The 23,495-nt window shown below is 37.8% G+C and overlaps 2 protein-coding genes and 1 long non-coding RNA gene across 3 annotated transcripts; 1 reads left to right on the top strand and 2 right to left on the bottom strand.

The window, feature by feature from the left end:
- Positions 1–134: 134 nt before the first annotated feature.
- Positions 135–4,632, bottom strand: GNG5 (G protein subunit gamma 5). Its single transcript, XM_027728094.2, has 3 exons — positions 4,466–4,632; positions 3,278–3,433; positions 135–1,178 (listed from the first exon to the last, which is right to left on the bottom strand). Exons 1-2 carry the CDS (start codon positions 4,544–4,546, stop codon positions 3,308–3,310), a joined length of 207 nt encoding a protein of 68 aa, XP_027583895.1. The 5' UTR covers positions 4,547–4,632; the 3' UTR covers positions 135–1,178; positions 3,278–3,307.
- SPATA1 (spermatogenesis associated 1) lies at positions 4,103–22,099 on the top strand. The gene is made up of 14 exons (XM_027728091.2): positions 4,103–4,765; positions 6,115–6,306; positions 7,107–7,213; positions 10,532–10,649; positions 12,746–12,799; positions 12,898–13,222; positions 13,336–13,584; positions 15,364–15,490; positions 15,641–15,701; positions 16,630–16,741; positions 17,575–17,700; positions 19,253–19,422; positions 20,478–20,576; positions 21,441–22,099. The coding sequence occupies exons 2-14, from the start codon at positions 6,271–6,273 to the stop codon at positions 21,513–21,515; spliced, it is 1,659 nt and encodes a 552-aa protein (XP_027583892.2). The 5' UTR covers positions 4,103–4,765; positions 6,115–6,270; the 3' UTR covers positions 21,516–22,099.
- On the bottom strand, positions 21,570–23,199 carry LOC113991627. Its single transcript, XR_003541969.2, has 2 exons — positions 23,046–23,199; positions 21,570–22,285 (listed from the first exon to the last, which is right to left on the bottom strand). It is a non-coding gene; the product is annotated as an uncharacterized LOC113991627 (long non-coding RNA).
- Positions 23,200–23,495: the final 296 nt, after the last annotated feature.

Genomic DNA, 23,495 nt, shown 5'->3' with positions numbered 1-23,495 from the left:
ATCTTCAATTAACAGGTAAGAGACAAATGTTTTAAACCTCTTTCTAACTTACAGCATGCTGTTCCCTGACAGTATGGTGATAGTTTTCCAAGAATGTTCTCCTATCTAGAGAACACTGAGAAGGCAGTTTGCAATCCAGGAAGTCCATGGTATTTTATTTCGTTAACATCTTGCATAAAACAGCCATGTTGCTGAAGTTACAAAAATAATATGCTTGATTCAACAGGTATCTCTTTTGTAAATATCATTGACAAGAGGTGTATATACCCAGAGCAGCTAAAAAGAAACAAAGACAGATGGGAAAGAATTTGTAAAACCCCCTTAGAGGAAGTACATAAAGCTATCTCATCTAAAAATGCTGCTCAGTGAATGTGTGAGGTGTCTAAGCAGGATTTTCCCCATTAAAATTTTAAAAATGCTTCTTCAGCATCATAGCTATACTTGAGTTGCTATTACCTGCAAATAAACTACTGTTTTGCCTTAAGTTGGCACATTCACTGGCAGCTAAAAAGCCAAGTTTTCTTTGAGTTACTTTCTTTTCATGTGCAGCTGTAAGTGCTTTTTTTTAATTACTTAATGAATAAGATGGCTCACAGAGTAAGTCATCTACTAGGGTAGAATTACTCATTAAGATAAAAGATAATTTACTCTTTGTCTTTATTCAATGTCTGTGATACGGCACAGCTGTATAGCTGAATTACAAATTAGCAGTCAAAAATTTTTTTCTGTTCTATTTCTGTTATGCTTCTAAGTATAGTATTGCTGAAGCCTCATTGTTCTGTACAACTGTTAGCCTCAGGCAGACTTGCAGCAGCACAAAATATTTAGACACTCCTCTATCTGCTCTCCAGCTGCTGCAGAGGGATGCGGTGACTGGTGAGGTGTCACCACATCCAAAAGTTAATCAATGTCTAACAGTAATTTCAAGACCAGACTAAGTAAAGACACTTTTATTTTTTGCTTGGCATATAAAACTGATTCCCTTATGAAACAGAAATACGGAACTAGCATACAGTTCATTTGGAGAGGTAGATGGTAAGAGGTTTGACGACAGTAGCACTTGTAGAGTTAGATTTGGCACGTTAAAGCTAAGCTTTTGTACAGACTTCAAAACAGGCTGCTCCTTGAGGCATTCTGCTCATACACACATCAGCAAGTAGGATAAGATGGTAAAAGATCTGAAAAACAAAACCAAAATCTAGTTAGACAGGTATCAGTGCTAAATGAAGCAACTCTATTTCTAATTTCTTCAGAGTATGCCATGGACAGCTATTAAGGAAAAAAATCCTCTTTTTCTACAGCTCTTTTATAAAACATTAGTTTAAACAATAAACTTTTAAAACCATGAAACTATCCCCAAAAGTACAATAAGATAATCAAAGCTGTTACAAAAGAACTGAAGCTTAGTTTCTCCAGGCAGCCAAACTACTAGGTGGAAGAACAGAAAAAATTGTTCCCCGTCACTTTGTGCGCACTAAAACATCAAGCACCTACTCTGCAAAGCTGGGAGTTTGCTGTGTAACTAACAAACTACACTTCCTCTTCAGTGAGGTGGTGCTGACTGTGCAAACATGAACGCCATTGGCTCATCGAGAAAACACCAGGAATTACAACTAAGAAACCCCCTCTCTTCAGGAAGTCCTGCAGGAGATACAGCAAAGTAAAGGAATTTTACATATAGGTAGTGTAACTAAAACAGAAACAAGTGTTGCATTCCAAAGGCTGTAACTGAGAAAGAAAATATTAATCCTTTTATGCCCTGTGTAGGTACATATGTGTTAGAGACAGAGGAAACATTATTTCCTGACATCCACACCCAGGAACTACTAGACCTTGGCAGACCTCAATGGGGAACTGTATGTGTCACTGATTAAGTACAGTTTATTTGGCTTTTTATAAGTTATCAATCTGTAATGCTTACAGATAATCTGATTTCTTCCTTGCATTACTGTTTGTAGATGAAGCTACAGTAGTGTGATCACAAATCAGTGTACAAGAATATTTTTTAAATAAGAGTAGTTGGCAAAATTCACAATAGAAGTAACCTTAAAAGCTACAAGAACTCCAAAGCACATTTCAGTTACACTGCTGTAATTCACTGCTCAAAAGAATGTGGGAAGCATCAACTTCTATACTGTTACTACTCTGGTCTTTAAATGAGGTGATTCATGCTAGTACAAACTTTCTGGAAGCTTTCCACAGTCTGTTTGAGGGGAGACCAGTTAACAATTTAGTTTGACTGTGGTCACCTTTCTATAAAGCTGCCTATTAACACTTAAATCTAGAAAACTACAGTTCTTTGGGTGATGTAAGTCAACTACAAAAGCAGAATTTTTCAAGGTTGAGTTGCTATGAGATTTCTAAGGATTGTGATCTACAGTTAACTACTGTGTATTGGGTGCTTTGAAATAATATCTATGCTCTCATCCCCAACAGATCCAAGTCAAGGGGCAACGGGAAAGGGGAACACGATAAAATTATCATGCATTTACTGTGGTCAAAATAATTAAGTTATTGTGACTCTCAAGAGTTTTGGTGGGACTACTGTGGATCTAAAGCTCACCCTTCTAAAGAGGTTAGCCTAAAATCTAATCACCAGAATTCTTAGGGAATGCCAGATGAGTGAGTAGTCTCCATGGTGATAGCAGTAGTGCTAACGAACCTAATGAAAGTTTTTGAATGAAAATCCAAATAGTTTCTAGTCGTTTAAACTGCTACCCATGTAGTTTTTTTGAGTAGAGTATGGGCCTTGCTACCGTTCTTGGACTACATACTTTTTTCTTTTGGCTTGGAAGGCACTTCATCCCCCCATAGGAGTCAGTGCTCTTCTTGGGGACCACCACTAATCTGTCATTTTTAAAAGTTTAAGAACTGAAGTCTGCTTTATCTGCCACAATCAGGTTTCACCACATATGCTGTCAGGTGATTAATCCTATGTGAGAAAAGGGAAATAATACCCTTACGGAGAGTAGAATTCCCAACCAGGTTAGTCCAAGGAGCCGCTCAGTAGTAGGTGGCCCCACTACTTTGCTACAGCAACAGAAACTGGCAGAAGCTCTGACAGCAAAGTGCTACTCGTAATACTTACGAGCAGCATGTGTCCAGTACAGAGCTGTGAGCAGAACAGGGGAGGAGGGGGCCCAAAACGGGGATCTATACCAACACCAGCTGCCTAAGTCAGATGTCTTTTCTGAGTGCCTTTCATAAAGGCTGTCTTATTTAAAGGCAGCTATTTTTAATGACAAAAGAGTTTATGAATTGTAATTCAAGAACTTACCACTGAAAGATACTGAAGTAGTTCACATAATTACAAAAAAGAACAAACTTTCTGGGGTCTGAATGGATTCGTACTTGATGATACTCCTGTCAGTAGGGGATCATGTTGCGCGTTCTGCAGGCAGAATTGCTTCAAGTCAGCGGCAGCCTGAGAAACCTAGTCAAAATAACAGGTGGTGTTAGAATTCACTGAACTCTCTTTACTGAGGATGTAACTACATTGAAAAGTATAAGGAATTCTTATGTAGATTTTTATGCAACCATTTTATTGTAATTTTTTTTGTTTGTTTCTTAAAGGCAAGAAGTTGAGGAATATAAGAGTAAGAATCAATCTGTGTGTTTAATTTTCATTTTAAACTTCTGAGCATGAAGGGTGACAGATAAGCAACGTCTTGGAGATGGCTTTATTAAACAGTTGAAGATCCTTGTTCTAGCATAAATAATTTTAAAATACAGCCTAGAGTTTCACATGCTCGACTGAACTGGCATTTCGTCCTCCCCTGGAAAGCCGTCCTTATGATGAGATATAGCGTATGAGGTTTTTGGCAGGCTGTACCTTCCTAAAAACAGAACAGTGAAAAAACTCTTTGTTTTGCTTTTCTTTGCTGTAACTCTGAACTCATAAAACAGAACGACCAAAGTTTCAAAAAGTAGCATCTTTTACTGGTATGTCGTATCTGCAGTTTGCCCAGAGTTCCCCTGGTGTTACGGCCGTGTCTCACCCCGGCACGGCACGAGTTCAATGTACTTTGTGTGTCTGGCGGCGACGTCTCCATTTTACAGCGCTGGGGCCGGGCCAGTCTGTTGTGCGCCCCGACTCGGGCCGCCTTTTCACCAGAGCCCGACGGAAGGCGCCGCTCCCCGGACCGGGGGCACGGAAGGGGCGCGCGGGACGCGTCCATGGCCCCCGGGAGCGGCCCTGGGGCCCTGAGGGGCTGCGGAGAGCGAGGGGCGGACGGGCCGAGCGCCGGGAGGGCGGCGGCGGAGGGGACGCGGCTGTGCGGCCGTCCCGGGCTCGCCCCGGCCAGGGAGCCCCGACGGAGCCCCAGGGTGAAGCCTGGGCGCTCTGCCCCGAGCAAGGTCTGCGGGCCGGGGCAGGTCGGAGCCGGCGGCCCCGGCCCGCCGGGCCCGGGGCGGTGAAATGGCGGCGCGTCCGCCCCGTCCCGTCCCGTCGCGGCTCCGCGCTCACCTTCACGCGGGTCACACTCGCCTCCAGGCGCAGCTGCTGCACCACTTTCTTCATGGCCGCCACGTTGGAGGAGCCCGACATGGCGGGAGCGGCGCGGGCACACCCAGAGCAACTTCCCGGCGCGGCCACAGCTCCCGGGACGGCGGCGCCTGCGCACCCGCGGCCGGGCCGGGCGGGGCCGGGCCCTGTGTGCGCCGGGGGGGCAGACACGCAGAACCGCCTGCCCCGTTTGTCCATTGGGTGGACTGAAAGAGGAAGCGCCATTAAGACCAGGGTGGCAAACCTTGGTGGTAGTATCAAGTAAGTTCCAAGTTTGGAGATTATCTTGAGATGCGATAAATGAAGTTCCTGACTTTGCTCTTGCCAGCAGTTTGGGTCTTGGCTACAGCCTGGAGGATTAGTTTACTGCTCGTAGTTCACTGCAGAAACTAAACCAGGCATGGTGATGAAGCCTCGAGCATGGGATGGACGTCATGTGCTGCAAAGTGCAGCATCTTGTATTTGCCAGGGACTAATGGCAGGCACACGTGCTGGAACCTGCTGTGCCTTGGTAATAACCAGAGAGGAGATGGGGTATTACAGCCAGGTCATTCATGACAGTTTGTTGTGCTATAGTTGTGCAGAGGCAAATAAAAACACAGGCCTTGTTAAGTAAATGCTTCCCACCGACGTGAGGAAGTCTTAACTCTGCTGCACGACGCCAGGGTGAGACCTGGAAGGACACCTGGAAGGTCTGGTCACCCGTGCCTCGAGAACAGGTGAAACTGAAGTATCAGAGCAGAGCTTTTAAGGGGATCAGGAGATCAGCAAGGGCGTTTAGCAGGCTGAAAATCCAGAGGAGCTTTGTAACCTCTGAGGGGCTGAAGGAGCCTTCGAAGTGAGAACACTGAGGAAAGTCATAATGAAAAGAAGATGGAAACATTTAGCAGCACCTGTTGCAATAGGACAGGGGTAATAGTTTTAAACTAAAAAAGGGTCGACATAGATTAGATATAAGGAAGAAGTTTTTTACAGCGAAGGTGGTGAAACACCAGAACAGGTTTTCCGGTGAGGTGGGAGACGCCCCATCCCTGAAAACATCCAAGGTCAGATTCGACAGGGCTCTGGGCAGCCTGGTCTACTGGGAGGTATCCCTCCTCACTGCAGGGGGTTGGACTAGATGACCTTTAAAGGTCCCTTCCGACCCAAACTATTCTATGATTCTGTAAAAAAGTTAGGGCAGAACCATGCTTTATAATCTATGAAAGTACATTGCTGACATGGTTGCCCAGCAGAGTCAGGTTTCGTCAGCACACTGCATTTGGCTGGCACAGTGTATTGTTTGCTGCAGTTCACAATAATTGTCACTTTATCAGATACAGACCCTGCAAGAATCTTGTTTTGTGGGGATTTACGTCTGTGTCTTTAGGAAAACAGTAAAATTGTGTAGAAAAATTATATACAACTGAAGTATTTTTATGAAAGGGGAGAAAATGGTAAGAGGAAATGCTCTAGAGCAGATTTCTCAAAGCTACAGGGCTGTGATTTAGCAATTCCCTCAGTTACTTAGGTAATACTCACTTGTGTAGAAGGTGTGGTTGAGTCTGTTTGCACTTAGCTGAAAGCTTTCTGCCTCAGCACAGAAACAACTTTTCCATTTTCATAAACAGAATGAAGAACAGTAACTGAGAAGAAAGGATATTAATAGAGTAACTTCTCTAATAACAGATTATCATGAAACTCATCCTTAAAGAATGTTTTGATCAAAAAGAAAATTAGAAAGCCCATCTGGCATTTGCCGTGGTCCAATAAAGAAAGGTACCAGCATGTTGTTCAGTCAAATGAGACCTCAAACATCACAGGTGAGAGTTTTTGTACTTTTGCATAAATATTTTTTAGATTTCACAAATAAAAATAAAGAAATATTAAAATAAGGTTGTAGAAGACCTGAGAGGAAAAAAATGTGCTTTTAACATAGTATATATATAAAGCACAGTTTTCTAGTTCATATTAATTAATGATTGCAGAAATGTTTAATATAGCTTATTTGTGTGGCTTGTAGTTACAGGGAAGTGTGTCATCTTTGTCGATACTTTGTCTGATTTTCACTAAAATTATCACTAGATATTAACAGTGCCACAACTACCACAGGTCTGAACACACTCTCAGTGAACCTTGATCAGAACCAGCTTAATTATTCTTTTTGCAGGAGCATTTCTGTGCTTTCAAGGTAGCTAATATTATTAACAACTGTCAGAAATATTTTGAAATTTTTTTTCTTTCTGACAATGTCAAGTCATGGTGCTGTTTGGATCAAGCTTTCAGAGCTTTGCATTTTTTATGAGATAAACAAAGGTAGGCTTTCAGCTGAGAGATTCTTGACACTCTCCAGCGTATCAACTGGTTTTGGTAAGATCTGTGCATTGCTGTCACAGTGTTCTAATGTGACTTATTTTGATGTTGTCAGCTGGCATTCAGTCACAAATTGCTCTGTTCATGGCTGTCATTATTGTGAGATAGAGCTCCACTCTTCTAGTCTGTGTGCTACTATCAAAGGAACCATTCCTGCCTACAGAAATTGGAAGTCCACCTAAACAGAACAAAGTGTATAGGAAGAGGATTATAATACATCTACAGTTGTGATCATCTGTGCTTTTTTTAGTTGGTGGAGCTCCACGTTTTTTATGTCCCAGCAGAAGTGTGGAACTTCAAGCTGAATACAGTTCCTGTAGCTCTTACTAGCAAATTTGTCTCAGCTGGATTTATAAGGTGAGTGCGGTCTTAGTTTTCATGTACGTGGTAGGTCCTTCGCGCCGCCCTTCAGTCATTTAGTCCAGCTGTTGCTCTACAGAGCACAATTAACATCTGTAAGCAGAAACTTGCTCTCAAATTAAATTTCTGGAGGGTAAGTGGTGCATTATGTTTATTTGTACTGTATCAGGCTTAGCTCTCTTGCAGTCTTTGATGTAGACCATTGAAACGCACTTCCAGAGCAGTGATAATATTTCTGCAGAATAATTTATGTTGTAAAATCATAGTCGTATATTTTTTCTGTCTCCTTGAGCCTGATTGTCAAAATCTTGAACTCTTTGGCAAGGGGCCAGCTTTAAGATAGTGGCTTGATGAAGACATGATAGCCTGTCAGCTTCCAGGAACAGGAATTTTGTGATCTGAGCTCTCTCAGTCCAACGAAAGGGCTGAAGCCATGTTTCTCAAGGGCAAGCGTTACAGCCCATGAACCACCAGCATATATTCTTTCCTCTTCAGAAATATTTCTGAAAGGTTGCACACAACACTATGTGTTCTCTCTGTTTAAAGGACTTAGTGAAAGAATACCCTGGTTCCCAGCCATAAGCTCAAACCTGGCACAGAGAGTTGCACTTTTAATATTTCATAATTTTGAAAGTTTTATTTATACTCCTAAACACTTTACTCACAAAATCTGTGTATGTGTAGTGTGGTAAGAAGTTATAGAAAAATCAAATAATGTAAATATATATTAAAACAAAGCTTTTACATGCACTTTGTTTCTGTGCAAAACCTATCAATTCAGCTTAAAGTGCAGGGAATGTAGGTTTTAATTAATTTAAATTGAGGCTTGTAGTATCCATTTAAGAGAATGTTCTTTGTAGCTGAAAAGATTGACAGTGGTCAGGTATGAGCATGTAGGGCAGAACGTATTAATTCTTGCAGCTGCTTTTGTTGAAAGGCTCCTCAAAACCAGAGAAAATAAGTGCTGTTCTAGTCTGCAGCAGAGGAACAAAATACACATCTGGAGTGGTAACTTCAAATCATTTATTGTGGTGGACATCGGTCACTGCCCTGTGTTTTCTAGTGTAAATTTATGTCACTGAGGCATCAAATTAAATTAGGATCCTCACTGATTTCAGTGGGTTTATATCAGCCTGGGTATTGTTGCTTGCTAATGTGTCTTAAATTATTGCTAAAAACCACTTCTCATTATAATCCAGGAGAGGGAACTCATACTCATGTGGCTTGGGCATTGTTGACAACTCTGTTGTTCAGTCAGCTTGACAATCCTAATACTGTCTGAGTCATCTTAACAAAGGATTCCTAGGTCAAAGTACAGACCACTTCCATTAACCACAAAATTAGAGGAAAATATTAACTGTGTAATTCCCTGTGGTCCTGAGTTCTCATTCCCATGAACGTGATTTCTCAGCCTCTGTGATCTTTTCCTCATTCCTCACCACAGAAGCCATACTTTTCTTATTTCTAGATGAGATGGCTGCAATGATCTCTACTTTGCATTACTTTTAAAGGAACACCCTGAAGAAAATGACTCTGATGTGACTGTTTTCTGCTAGCCAGTGGCAGCAACTAACAAATATATTAGTGTACATTCCTCGCAGCTGGACTGGCAAATAATGTTTAGATAAATTTCTGCCCTATTTCTCAGGCTCTGTATACCTAGATAATTTTCTCCCATGATGCATTTTATTTACTTAGATGTTTTCACTGCTGTTCGTAAATGCCTTAGGTTTAGGTTTCCTTGCTGGTTTGGACAGACCTTACCAGTGAAGGGTGTGCAGTCTTAGAATTGCCTCTGAAAGAGCTTGCATTTATTTAGTTTTGGAAGACCACTCAAGGAGCATATCTTCTCTGAGACACTAGCTTGAAGAAATTATAGCTCATGAGAGATATTTGAATTACAGATCATCTGTGTTCTCACGTAAGATCGTGGAAGGATGTGTGATGAATTATGTATCCATCTTTCACATATGTCTTCATACATTTGAAATAAAGGATGCTAAGACTTTTATCTGCAGCAAATGTGGGAAAAATGGCTGGGAAAGAAATAAGCAGGAGCCAAACGTGCAGAGACCAAGTAGTGTGGCCTAGATGTGTCCACTCTGCAGACTTTGATCTCCTTTGCTGCATGCCTGTGCTCCAAAGCAGTTTTATGATCTTGAGGCTCCTCTAAGTCCAGAGTGTTTGAAATAATGCAAAGGAAACATTGTAGCCCACTGAAGTACTGTGTTCATGAGATGAAACTTAATATTTTTACTACATACTTAGGGTGTGACATGAAGGCCTGTAGGCCTTCTTGAAAGTGCAAACAAACCTTGACAGGTTAATGAAGACCTATTTAAGTGGAAGACACAGCACGTTCTTGTGCATAATGTTTACTGAGAATGGCATGTGCTGTCCCCCCACGCTGTGTCTGTGCATTGCTTGGAGAGTGATAGCTGCCTGGGCCAAAATCATTCTGACACTTCATCAGCATGGGTCATTAACAGTCTCAGGTCTGGATTTGTTCCCTGGTTTATCTTATATGGCAGCATGAGAGGAATTAGAATTGCTTATGTTGTGCTGCAGAGCTTTAGTGTGCCTCTTGCACATTTGGTTTTCTTGTGCAGAGATACTTTTTATTCTGTAGTGATGTTTATACTGAGCTTATTAATATTTACATGGTTTCAAGTAATACATTAAAAGATGCAATTCATATTTATGTCAGCATTCTCATCCTCAAACCATGGTGGAAATGTTCACACTGCAGTGTTTGGTTTTTATTTAAAATACGTTTGCATGCACACACCCGACCGTAAACTTGTGTTGGAGAAGAAAAAGCAAAGGATTGTGCCTGCTACTTAAAGTGGACAGTGATGAACTCTCCTCTAGCCCTGGGTGCTTGAGGGGGTATGTTTTACAGTGCTGGACTGACCCATGAAACTTTGTCACTTATATGGAAGTGCGTGACTGTGGTTTCCAACGTTGCTGTTATTCATCTGCAGATAAGCAACAGCATTCTGAAGGAGTCATTTTCAAATTTCAACTACTTCCATATTCTTCCATTGTATGGGTTTCATAAATTATGAATATTGGTAGTTAATGTTATGGCAGCCCCTGTAATACAGTGTACCTGAACATGATACAATGTTCTGACTCTGCCACACCAAGACCCTCGGGCCTGTATGTAATTGGGTTCAGTTCTAGGACATAGGTCCCAGTTTTGGTCATCCTGCCCATGCAAACCAGCACGTATGGAGCATTATCTTCCCCCTCTTACTAACTAGCCATCATTATTTGATCTTACAGATGTATTAATGAATAACAACATTCTAGGGTGTCTCCTCACATCACATTAAGAGTGCTGCGGGAGAAGCTCGGAGAATACCTGGGTGGAGTTACAGTTGCAGATAAATTCAAATTTTTAAAATGCATTGGGAAAAAACTAGCAGTGGTAAGTTAATATTTTTTTTTTCTTTAGTGCTCTTCTGTTTTATAATGTACATCAGAGATCTCATTCCTGCAGAGTAGATAATATCACATAAAGTAGAGATAATTTTTGGAGCACTGTTAGCATTTGGTTTTAAACATGCTGCAGCATAAGCTCTTGTCAGAGCATATCTAATTCCCCAGGTGCAAAGGCACAGCTGGACAGGTATATTAAAAATATCCTTTAAAGCAACAGGTGTAGTTAGTTGCCATCCAGTGAAAAGATGCTAGTTTTGATAAATCAGTGGATTAAATATGATAAATCTGGTTGCTAAAAAACACCTCAAACCCATAAGGTCATTATTACTTGTACATGGTTGGGAACATGACAGTTGAAGAATTTGCAATGGTAGCTGAATAAGTCAGAGTTCCTCTAATGGTTCCTGCTGTGACCTGTCCAAAAGCATTGAAGAGATCACTCTCTGAATGAAAACTTCTCTGGATGTACATTTGTGTTCCACTGTTTAGTTCAGTAATACCATATGTAATAAGAACCCTACATCTCTGAATCATAACTGTTCCTCACATTGATTCTATATATATATATCTTTATATCTTACAAAATATAGCTAAAGATTAAATAAACTTGAAAATTAGTCCAACTGAAAGTTTATTCTTGTAATACGCAAAGACTTAAGTCATTTATGTAAGTATAGAATAATTTTTTCACATCTCATTTCACCTCTTTCTCACAGATTTGGAAATTAATTACAGGCTGGAAATTTGATGCCATTCTTGATTTCCTTTCTAGTTTAATTATCACTAAAATTGCTCTCACAGGAGACTAGAATAAATACTAAGTACTATGCAAAAAGTAGGTGGAAAAACATGAAGAGAAACTTAAAGACTGTGATACAATCTCAATCAGAAAATGTGCATTGTTTTCAATGAATTCAGGTCTTTTTAACTGGATGATAATAAGTATGATGGTATATTTTCTTCCCCACATAGTTCAGAGATAAATGGAAAAAAATTTCTATCCTCCTTTAGAGTATCAGCAAATGAATAAAATATTTTATGTTAATAGAGAATTAAAGATAATGGTAGATGCATGTGAACATTTTTAGAGACAAAGATATAGTTTTACTTTGGGGTATTTACTGTTTCTTGATGTTTTACTTTATAACAAAGTGGAAAGCAATGAACCAACTGGTTTATTTGTTGTTTAGGGTCATGGTAACCTTCATGAATTACATATCCATGATCAAATATTTGCTGAGTGTTCTACCCCCTCAGTCTTCTGTTTTACAACACTAACAATGCAAGCAGAACTAAGAGCTGTGCCCTACTTGCAAGTAAGGGTTTTTAAATGAAAAAATAAACAGAAACCAAAGTCATGTTAATTTGCTCTTTCTTTTCTGCGTGTAGCCTGCGTGTCTAACAGTGAATCCATGGCATTGCCTGGCAATTACTGAGAATAGAACTTGGCCCCCTGTTTAGTTCAATATCATTATTTAAATGTAAGCTCAGATTTCTTCTCTTTTCCTTTCCTGGAGCACATCTTTCAAATGTACATAGAGTATTTTAGACAGGACAACTCTTGAAATGTGAAAGTTTATCTCACACAAAGAATATGAAGACAAGCAATAAATACAAGAAGACATAGAATAATAATAAATTTTTTCCATATACATTAAATATTTTGCAGTATTGTATTAAGTGAATAGAGAAAATTATGTGAGAATCAGCATTTCTGTCCAGATTCAGCTTGAAGCAACTTTTGATATAGAAAGTTGAAAACTTTCTGTCCTTGTGACTGTTGGATCAGGTCCTTTGAACCATAAGAGAAAGGATAAAAAAAATATTCAGTACATTCATGTACTCTTGTGGGTCTTGATTTAGATTTTGAAAAATAGACAAAATGAAGTCTCAGAACTATGTCAGAAAATACAAAAGCAGTCAAAGCTACTTTTTTCCCATGAGGCCAGTACAGATGATAATGCTTGTTATGAAAAAATGCAGTATGTAAAAATTGTAATAGAATACATGAATTAAGTGATATACAACATTATTGATAAAAAAGAATTGTATTTGTTATGCTTTTATTCTTTATCTTGCAAGGTGAAAGCAAAGCAAGAAACAGAGCTGGAACTGAAGTCATTTGCTCCTCCTTATGTATGTATTGAATGGCTTTTAAGGTACAATTTTCAGAAATATTTCACGTTGTGCATTTTCTCTTTTGTCCTGTCTGATGAATAAACTATGTATTTTAGGCACTTTATCCTGAATTATATTTATTACCTGGAGTGGAATACTTTGAAGATGTTTATCCATTATCAACTCAACCAAGACATCACTTCAGTGCAGAAGCTAAAAGGTTTGTTCATGGATCAAGATTACCCAGTCTTCCACAGCAAAAACCTGAAAAAAGCAAACCATTTTTAGAAAACATACAAAGTAAGCATCAACTAGAAAATCTGGAAGTGCACAGTCCTGTGGAATGGGGTGAGAAAGAACCTGTTCCAGTTTTGCACACAAACCATAAGCAAGACCATAACAACAGGATTCAAGAAGAACAGATACAGTTTAGAGTAAAAGGTAAGATTAACTGGTTTAGTGAAAGGGGATGATGAAGGAGAAGAAAAATAAACATATGGTCAACACTAACAATAAAATAATATCTCTGTTTTATAATATCAATTATTATGCAGATCAAAATGGATCCGATGGATCTCTCTTCACACCAAGTCATTCAAATCCTGCAGATTGGGAATCTGGAAAGTGTGACATGATATTACAGAGCTCTGAGCAGAATCATCTCAGCCAAGATCAAAAAGACCGTAACACTCCTAAGTGGAATGACAGAGCCAAAGGAACTACTTTTACTCTTCACATAAACCACAGTGATGAACAAGGCCAGGATAACCAAACACCCCGAAATCACATTAAATATCAAAAAGGTACAAATGTTCATTTTTGTCTTTTTGCTAAAGCAAGTGTTCTAAAAGGTTAGCAGAGTGAAGCTAAGTTTTAAGAAATCTGTAATTAAAGCACAAGTTGGAATATCACTATCAGAACAATATTCTATTTTTAAAAATAATGATAATACCTTTCAAAGAGATGTAGTTTTAGCTTGTATAAGTCCTTCTTTATCATTGTGTACTGATATAGAATATTACTTTACGATCTTGCAACAAGCGTGGTAGGGCCTTCCCAAATCTTCGTTCGCGAAGCCTAGCCATGAAAATGAAAAAACTTTACTATAGTTGATATATTTGTCTAATCTTATTTTGACAAGAAAAATTACTGATCAGCTACTATAAAGATTGGGGGGTAATGATCCCATAATTCAACAGTAAGTTTAAGTGAAAAAATCTTGCTATCACTTTATCAGGAAGAACATTTATTCGCTTTAACTTTCCTTGTCATCCATGACCACGTTACTGCTGAAGAGGAAATATTTCCTCCCCTCCCTTACATGTAATGGTTTTTATATGTTTCTATGCTCTTGAACAGTGGCATTCCTAGAACTGACAGGGGAGAGAACGCTTTGAGGGGACTCCAGGGAAAATAGCCCGGAAGTATGGAGGGGTTTAAAGCACACATTGACCAGATGGCAGTTCTGTGCCAAAATAGAAGATGCTGTTTGGACGATATCTACTAACCATTGCTTCATTTAAAATGGGGTGTCTTATGGTACTGAGGGTTATTAAGTCCCTGAATGGTTATATAATGTTCTTAATATTCCTAAATTTTTAGTGATTACCAAGAAAGAAATGACTGATACGTTTAAATTGGATTTGAATGACTGTGTCTATATTAACATAAAAATTATAATAACAGTTGTTTTTGAGGAAATACTTTTGAGAGACAAGTCTTAATATTTGAGTAGAATTCTGCAGTTAATGTAAAAAAAGGTGACCTTTACTCATTAAAAATTTGCAATAGAGTAATTATTAAATGAAGCAATATTCAATTTTTCATAGGCATTGGCACCTCACAGATTTCAGTTAGGATGATTTTGTGGATATCTAGCACTTTTAACTAAGAAAGCAACAAATTGTATATTATATTCATTGAGGGAGTGTATTGGAAAAGGCTTTCATGAATGACTTTTCAGTAATTCCAGTTTCCAATCATAACTTGGCAAAAATAGCTTTGTCCCTCCATCATCTTGTTAACTGATATTAAGTATGAGATCACTTAATATACAAATATATATGTGTAAATGTATAACTGAATAGTTTTGCATAACTTTATTTATAATTATGAAGGATGTAGAACTGTCAGCAGTTTTCTTTTGAAATATTTATTGAATATATTTTAAAGCAGATAACATTAATTCATTAACATTTAAACTCAAAACATGTTGCTCTCCCTTTCTTTGGTTCTGGTTTGTAAGGGATCTTCAGTGTCTGAAAGGCAGAAAGTGTAGGATACAGAATTAATTTAGGAAAGGTGAAATAATGAAGTAATTTCTTTATCTGTGATGATGTTTCTTATACTAGTTACCAGAATTAGTCAGATATAAATTCTTAAAACAAAAATATCTGGGTTTTAATCTTTATTTCTTTCTTCTGTTATTCATGTAACATTTCAAAATCCTAGAGATAAGATTATTAGCTGTGTTGATTCATTGAATTTCCAATACAGGTTGGAAAGTCTAGGCATTGATAGTCAAAAGAGCTTGATTTTGGTGAGTTAATCTACATATTTTTGTCATCACTATCCTGTCACAGCATTAACAAACATGGAAAATAATGAGCACCAGAAAGAGACAAAATTAAGAAGAGACAGAACACAGGATGCTGAAATTCTTAAAATAATGGAAAGACAAACTACAGAATATGTGCACAAAAAACAAAGGTTAGTAAATAACGAATCTTCTAAAAGAATGGATAATAATAATTCACAGCTACAAACTTCTTTTACAGGCTACAAAAAAATGAAAGAAAATGAGAAAAGAAACCATTTCATTCCATGAATTTTCACTTGCTTCTTTGATTTTATCTTCAGCTTGCAGCAGTACAGTACTAGGAAGACTATAGGTGATCTTGGTGAAAAACTGGATAATCAGGTAGGTTTTTCAAGGTAACGTATTCCTAGTAATCTTGAGCAATAAATATAGTCCTCCACCTAGAAACAGACTAATTTTATAAGACAGGTAACTCCTTATAAATATGAAATACTCAAATGTAGATTTGAAAATAATTGAGAAAAGTTAATTCATGCACTGCTACTTAGCAGATTTGTTAGTGAATATCAACTATATTTCCAAACAATTAAATCATCAGAAGTTATAACTCTGGTTATAATTTAACAGGAACCTATACAATAACTATCTCAGTCTTATTAATATTATGATTTATCTTTTTTTTTCCAATTTCTTGACAGTGATATTTTACTGGCTATATTGATGGTGTTTTTATAATTTCATACGGGATAAATTTGTTTTCCCTCACGCCAAGCAAAACTTCTGATAAAAAACTATAAATTCATTTAAAACATAGGTATGAATTAGTCATAGTATCAGAATAACAACATATTTAGGAAGACTCAGCACCCACCTGCAAGTGCACAACATAATAGCCATCACTATTAGCTGTAGCCTGTAGCTCTCGTGCACAAGTGATGGTAGTGGAGTCGTACAAAAATAATGATGAAATTGAAAATCTGCAATTACAAATTTTAGTTTAGAAATTGGCAGTTTTAAGGCCCCTAATTCCTGGTCTTGCATGGGAGTATCAGTAACTTGTGGGGTTCTGGACCTGGACAAGAACAATTAGCAACAATCTATGTAAGTGTTCAGTGTTCTTATTTTATTTGCAGAGGTCCAGCTGTTTTTAATTTAGTAATCTTGTGTACTGGTAACAGAATAAAAAAGCTTACGTGCAGAATTCAAATTGAGCCCTTCCATTCACTCTGGCCACTTTCAGGACATATGTCTAAAGTAACTATTCAGGATTATGGTTATGTACTTATAGTTGTGTCTTTTGACTCTATAGGCAGATGAAAGCAAGCAAAATCATCTTACTTGTCCAAAAGAATACATTTCACCTCCTAGTCCACCTTTACATTCTGTAAATCCAGCTCAAGTTCCTGTACTTCAGGCAGCAAGTGAGTATGATTCCAAGAAATTGCAGGGAAGTGAACATTTAATCAAGACTGAAGAGTCAATGAAGACACAAATACCTACTTTACAAAAGAATTTGTACATACATTCATTCACAGTATTATTATAAATTTTAATTTATGGTTGGAAAATTCCAGGCATATATGATTGCATGGGCTGTCCTAGAGCATGGCAGTTTCCCAGTGCTAGAAAACCCAGCTTGTGGAGTTGTGGATGGAAGGAGAAAAGGAGAGAGATGGGATGACAAACCGTAGGCTCAAGTGAGAATGGAGCAAAGAAAACATCTTAGTAGTATTGCTGAGGATCCTCTGCTGTGGTGGAGGAGGAAGAGGATAGTGAGAAGACAGTGAGAATTTGACCTGTTGTTGCGGACTAGTTAAAGTCTGAGATGCTTTCCTGCTTAGGACCAGATGGAGTTTAAGGCAAGATTTCGCTACGCTTTATGTTGCAATGTATTTTGAGCAGGAAATAGTCTTTTGGAGGCTTTTTTGGCTTCATGTGGCAAGAGTCTTCAATGTATGGAGTGCATCTGTATCTTGATGATATAATGTTAGTGATACATTGTCTAAACATATAAAAGGATGTTTGCTTGTTCGTGTGTATATGAATGCCTGGATGCATGCTGGATTTCTGCCTTTTTCTGAAGTGCCAGCCATTTTGAAAAGTTAGAGATTAATTTATTAAAATAAAATAATTTCTACTGCTTGCTCTGACAGAGCTTTTGGCATGATTTGTGATTAGCATTACAAAAATCTTGATTGATCCTTCCTACTTAGAGTATTCAGACACTTGCTACATATAATTCTAATATCTTTAGAAAACAAGATGGCAGAACAATTGCAACAAATGAAGAAAGACAGAAGGCATATGGAAAAAACTAGAGAAGAACTGATCAAAAAAGCTAAAGGACTACTGGAACAAAATAAGCTGAGGAGATACCGTGGTATACTTTTAATTTATTTTGGAATTTGGAATGATTGAGAAATTATACTGAAACCAATGTGAAAATGTTTGTCTCCTTTTCAGTGAGCTTAATTACAGAGAGAGCAGTTTGCTGACTAATAGCTCCAAGAAGACTCATTTGTATAACAGGATGCTGGAAAAATTCAAGGTTGCAATGTTTCCTTCCACTTTTTTTTTGGCAGTCTTATAAATTTAAAATTATCCTGACTTTTATAAACTATTGAAGTTGTGTCTCATGTATGTGCAGTACCCAGAGAGCTACTACAGGCTGCTTCACTCTTTGAGGCCCAGGGTAGCTGATGTATTCTAATCCTGCCTTTAGCTGGTGCTTACTGTGTTGATGAGGCTTTGAGTAAATTGCAGCATAATTTTTGCATATCTCTAATGACATGGAAGTTGCAAGTCTGTTGTGACAAGTTTGATAAACCTTGGTTTTTAACAAGGTCAAATCTCATTCAAATTTTACAGGAATTTTCTTTGTAAAATTATTTCTAAGTTTATACTTAAAACTATCCTCCCTAGGTCACATTCCAGTTATAGAGAGATGAGATTTAATCATTATGAAGTTTTGAGAGCTTTCACTTTGTCCTTTAATGCATTTAAATCACTAGGCATCTCAACTCTTACAGGAGTTAAGGAGACAAGAAGCCAATTCTTTCAGTTATTCACCACAGCGTGGTGAAGTTGTACTTTAAAAACCCCAGACTTGGTTACTTGAAGCAGTGACTCCGTAGTAGCATGGAGGTGCAAGGCAAACTAATTTACCTTGCTGAGATAAGCCCTAAATGGCTCCTGCATTGTCTTACATTATGTTTTTCAGTTAGGTAAAAATAAAGGTTATTTCACAAGGATTCAAACAGCTTCTGCAGGTTTTTTAAGAAGCGTCTCTCTACATTATTTTTATCTGACCTGTAGACTTTCATAAGTAAGTGCATGTTGCAAGCATGTTTCTTCACAAGGTATTAAGGAAAGAGCATATTCTGCAGGAACAGTGATCTAGTCTGTATTGAATATCCTCCTAAGATTGCCATCCCGACAGTCACTCTCAGTTACATACGTACAGTCCCCAAGAGCTGAGTTCTTTTGGGTAAGTTTCAGTTGTTCAAATTCTGGTCATAAAGAGATCAAATTTTGCATAAATCTACAGTGCTACATTTTCTGTTACAGTAAAGCTGTGGACTTCAGACTGTGCTGGGCATACCAGCTTCACAAGCCTGGAGCACTTCTGTGCAGCTGAAACCTGCAGAACAGCCAGCCTGAAGGAAACTTTGGGTTTGGGCCTTGTGTTTTATCTTGGTGGACAGATAGAACCTTTTGTTGCAGGTGCCTGTGTGAAAACTCAGTTGCATTAACAGCGAATGTAATTTTAATGAATATTTTTCTCTAAATGCTTTTTTAAAAGAAACCTACTGCCATGTTTCAGTGTGTGCATTGGCCAGCTGAATCCTGTGAGATCAGCTGGTCAGGACTGTCTTCAGCAGACCTTATGATAGGTGAACAAGAATAAACAGTATTACTGTTTCACTGTGCAGTTCGTGAGGAATGGAAAAAGAAGTACTTTGAAACTAAGAAAGCTACAGTTTCACTGGAGGACACTTTAAACAAATTACAACAAGATTTAGAGGTTTACCACCAGAAATTGCTCTTGCAATTGGAAGCCAGAGATAGCCAAAACCGACCAAACAATACAACAAACTCCAAGGTATTTGCTTGTATTATTTATTATCTCTTTTTATACAGCCTGTTGTTGTTTTTTTTTCTATAAGATATAATTTAAAGAAACAAATCACCAACCAATGACTTGTAAACTAGCTTCAGCAGCCAAATACCCCTCAATGCTCTGAGGTATAAAATTCCTTGAGCCCATTTGTCTCAAAAAGACTGCAGAAATGTTTGAGTCTGAGGATTTGATTCTTTCTGCTTCATGTTTGCACCTTCTTGTAACAAATCTCCTTCTGTTCAGTATGATTAATGATAGGCATGATATATAGTAATGATTAATAAATTGTGCAGTTCTATATTGTTCCCATCCCCAAATTCATATACAGAGGTAATGAAATTGGAAGACAAAACGTGCCTGAGGCTTTTGAAGTGGTTGTACCTGAACTTGTGCAACTGCAAGTTTCTTAGGAAAGTCAGAGAGGGATTAAAAAAAGAAAAGATAAAAGAAAAAGGGAAAACATCCTTCCCAGTAGTGGTATCTGCTAATTTTCTCAATGCATTAATGGAACCCTGTTGTCAAATCTGAAGCTAGCCTAGGAAAAATAAATGTCCCTTTCTCGTGTATGTACAGTCTAAGAGTGTATATTATACTATGGTGTATTATTTGACCTATCTTGAAATAAATATCTACAAAATAAAAATATGAATAGGGTTGACATTACATTATTTAGCTATGGTCAGATATGTTATTGCTCCTTTTAGGGGGTATAATCAGGGGGTTTTTTTAGGTCTCCCTGGCTATGCACAAAGAGGCCTTACATGAAGCATATGTACAACTTAACATGCATCCAGCAGGTACGTACTGGCCAGCCCCCAGAGAAGACAGCCAGGATTTAATGAGCTGTTAGGCTAAGCACAAGTATGCTCTCCACCCCTCGTGAGCTACGTGCTGGCCAGGCAGGCATCAGGCAGGCAGGAAAGCAGGGGAGCTGGAAGGAGTTTAGAGGATTGTTTCTGAGTGGTGAAGTAGCACCCAGTGAATGAAGAGATGTGGTAATGCTGCACTTCAGGTTTTGTTGTTGTTGTTTCACACAGAATTACACAATCATCCGGATTACTACAGTGCAGCATGAACTCGATCACCTGCAGAGGAAGCTAGATGATACAAAAATGAAACTCATAACAGAAATTAAGGTACTCTGCCTTTTCACTAAACCAGTCAAAATGTGACAGTGTGTAAAAAAAATGAGATCTTCTAATTATTAGATGATGTAAATATTTGCTAAACATTTCTTGGTTTATGCTGTTAGTTTTATCGTGTTAGTTGTTGCAACTTTATCACTTGAGTCAAATTGCTCCAGAACGCCGGGTTATTAGATGATTTTGAATGTATGGCATTCAAACAACTTAGATTTTCAAGATACTATGTAAGCTAAGGTTTACAATCTTTTTCATAAAAATCCCATTTCATTCAAAAGGTAATTGAAAAAATACACTTGGTGTGGTAAGGCACTGACCAGTAATAAATAGACCATGGCTAAGGCAAAAAAAAAATGGTATAAAGGAAAAAAAACCAAACCAAAAACCTGAAAAAAAAAAAAAGATAATGGCTGTCCAAGCAGATGGAAGTCCTCTTCATGTGCATTTTTCTATACCCGTGATGCCTATGGCTCTTTTTGCAAGGAAGATGATAGTATTGGTCTGTACACTGGATAGCTTTTCAGCTCTAAAAGCTTGAAATAGAAGTCTTCTTCATCACAGACATTGACCATACCTCCTGTTTACTAAAAACTCTAGGGTGGATGACATTGTATAACAAGGAGTGAAAAGAACAATTAATTTTGCAGTTGTCTCCAAAACAGCAAGGCAAAGTACAGAAGAAAGCAGTGCTAGAACTAAGCTATCTAATTGGACATGTACAATTTTAAAGATGAATGATGTATCCTGTATTCAGCCATCCTGTATAAAACTCAGCCTTAGTTATATAAACCTATATGCATGTCGACTCAATAAAACTTCCTTAAATTGCCATTCCTTAAATTACTGATTCTTGTGCAGCTGAGAAAGCAGGCAGCATCTGATTTACGAGCACTGAGAGCGGAACTGACACAGAAGAAGATTCATTTGCTTTAATTCTCCAGTACAGAAAATCAGGAATTTAAGAAGATGACATGACTTTAACATCTGTCAAGTCCACAAAAGCTTTTTAATATATATAGAAAATGAGAATTCGTTTATATGTTCTTGAAGTTATCTTGTAAAAAGACATCAGCTGTATAAATGTTGTGGAATTTGTATACTAGGCTACTGAGGTACTGCAGCTCACTTTGTTTTAAATCTTTCTCTTACTGTAAGATTAGTCAGCTGCTTACACATACAGTTTAAGCTAGTAATGTGTCTAAAACTAAGCTGTTATATTTAAAGTGCAAATTAGTGAATTGTGTAACATCACAGTGGTATGCTGATGTTCTTTGATTAACAAAATAGCTACTAAGCAAATATACCTATAATCCATAACCTCCTGTTCTTATTTGCAGGCATGCACATTACATTTTTGGAAAATTATTAAAATACAAGTTCTGTAGTAAAACAGCAACAGTAATCCTTTATTTAGCTATTTACTGAAGTTATTTTTGTCATTATAAGCATGCCTATCTATAAACTACCAATGTATTACTACTATATTATTATGCAATATAATCTCAGCTTATTTCATATCTAGCTGGTTTTGTTCCTTTACTTACTAGGAAAGCCAAATGGACATTAACTGTCTTCTGTAGTTAGAGGAAGAGGGAAGCTTTCTCTTGAACGAGCATAACGATGATCCTGGTTCAACTTACACTATTGCATATTCTGCTTTTCCCAAAGTCCAAGCTCATGCATGTGCCAAGATTAACAATTCTCTGAAAGAGAAATCAGAAACCTCTCCATAGTAACTTTTTTCTAGCTCTTCTGTTTGCCTCTTTGCAAACCAGATGTATTATATTAAGCAGAACAATAACATTCTAGGAATTTATCTCAGCTAAAAAGCTGTCAAGGCTGTATTTATTACTGGAAGTGAAACACTCATGGGAAATGGGTTATATGATGAGAAAATTATGCAGCTCTCAAAAGGACTAACTTAGAAATGTCTTGAATCATACCACCCATTATCCAATTTATTTTCTTAAAGATAGGACTTAACAAAGATTTTTGTGCTGAAGTATTAAATTGACTATTAAAACTGCAGCCACTGTTTCTCAGTTCAGAGTTGAATCCCACATTCTCTATTTCAGAATTGTGTCTTATTTAAGATACAAGAGCAGGCAACTAGCTACTGGAAGATCTGAACCTAAATTTAAAAAAAAAATAATATCAACTCGTGATTCCTGACTGCTACAAGGAGGAGTTTTATTATTAAGTCATCAGGCCCTCAGTGAGGATTTTGCAGGTCAGATATTCACTCCAGAAGACCTCTAAATTCAGCAAATATCTCACAGTATTTTAGCATATAAATGTAAGTAGTAATACACATTCTCAAGTACCTATATTTGTGTAGATACATACATATTGTATATAAAATTTAACAGTGTCTCCTCAAACCTACAAACCAATGTTCTAGTGAAAAGCCTTCTGATTTTTCAGGGGAATTTTTTTTGTTTATGCAAGAGCAGTAGGCTTCACCTTCTGTTTTCCATCACGTGTAGTATCAATCAGTCAGACAACTCATGAAGTCTTCTAGTCTTTTCCTCAGTAGCCATTACGGTAGTGCTGCTATACTATGGGAACTATTTAGCAAGGGGAAAAAACCAACTCATTAAACAAAAAACCCAACTCAAACCAAAGAAACAAAGAACTCCCCAAACCAACAAAACAACAATAAAAACACCAATGCCCCCCCCCCCCCAAAACCAACCAAAAAAACCCCACCACCACCAAAAAACCAAACCCACAACTGACTGCATATATCTAATGAAATAAATTTTTAATTAATGGAGTCACTTAAGAAGGGCACAGTTGCACTTTAATCTGGTTGTGAAACAGTTCTGAGAAGCAGACAAGCAATGTGGGCTGTAAGCTGTAGAACAAGTAAAGCACAAGACAGGCAACATTGTTTACCAACCTTAATGAAGA

The sequence above is a fragment of the Pipra filicauda genome, unplaced genomic scaffold, assembly GCF_003945595.2.
Source record: "Pipra filicauda isolate LSUMZ 115617 unplaced genomic scaffold, ASM394559v2 scaffold692_size275598_pilon, whole genome shotgun sequence".
In the NCBI taxonomy this organism is placed as follows: Eukaryota; Metazoa; Chordata; class Aves; order Passeriformes; family Pipridae; genus Pipra; species Pipra filicauda.
Note: the sequence above shows the minus strand (reverse complement) of the source record. Positions and strands in the feature narration are given on the sequence as shown.

Coding starts and splice junctions, on each gene's coding strand:
- GNG5 (XM_027728094.2), bottom strand. CDS start 4,546: ATGTCGGGCTCCTCCAACGTGGCGGCCATGAAGAAAGTGGTGCAGCAG. Junction 3,434..4,465: donor CGAGTGTGACCCGCGTGAAG/GTGAGCGCGGAG, acceptor TATTTTGACTAG/GTTTCTCAGGCTGCCGCTGA.
- SPATA1 (XM_027728091.2), top strand. CDS start 6,271: ATGTTGTTCAGTCAAATGAGACCTCAAACATCACAG. Junction 6,307..7,106: donor TGAGACCTCAAACATCACAG/GTGAGAGTTTTT, acceptor TGCTTTTTTTAG/TTGGTGGAGCTCCACGTTTT. Junction 12,800..12,897: donor AGTCATTTGCTCCTCCTTAT/GTATGTATTGAA, acceptor TATGTATTTTAG/GCACTTTATCCTGAATTATA.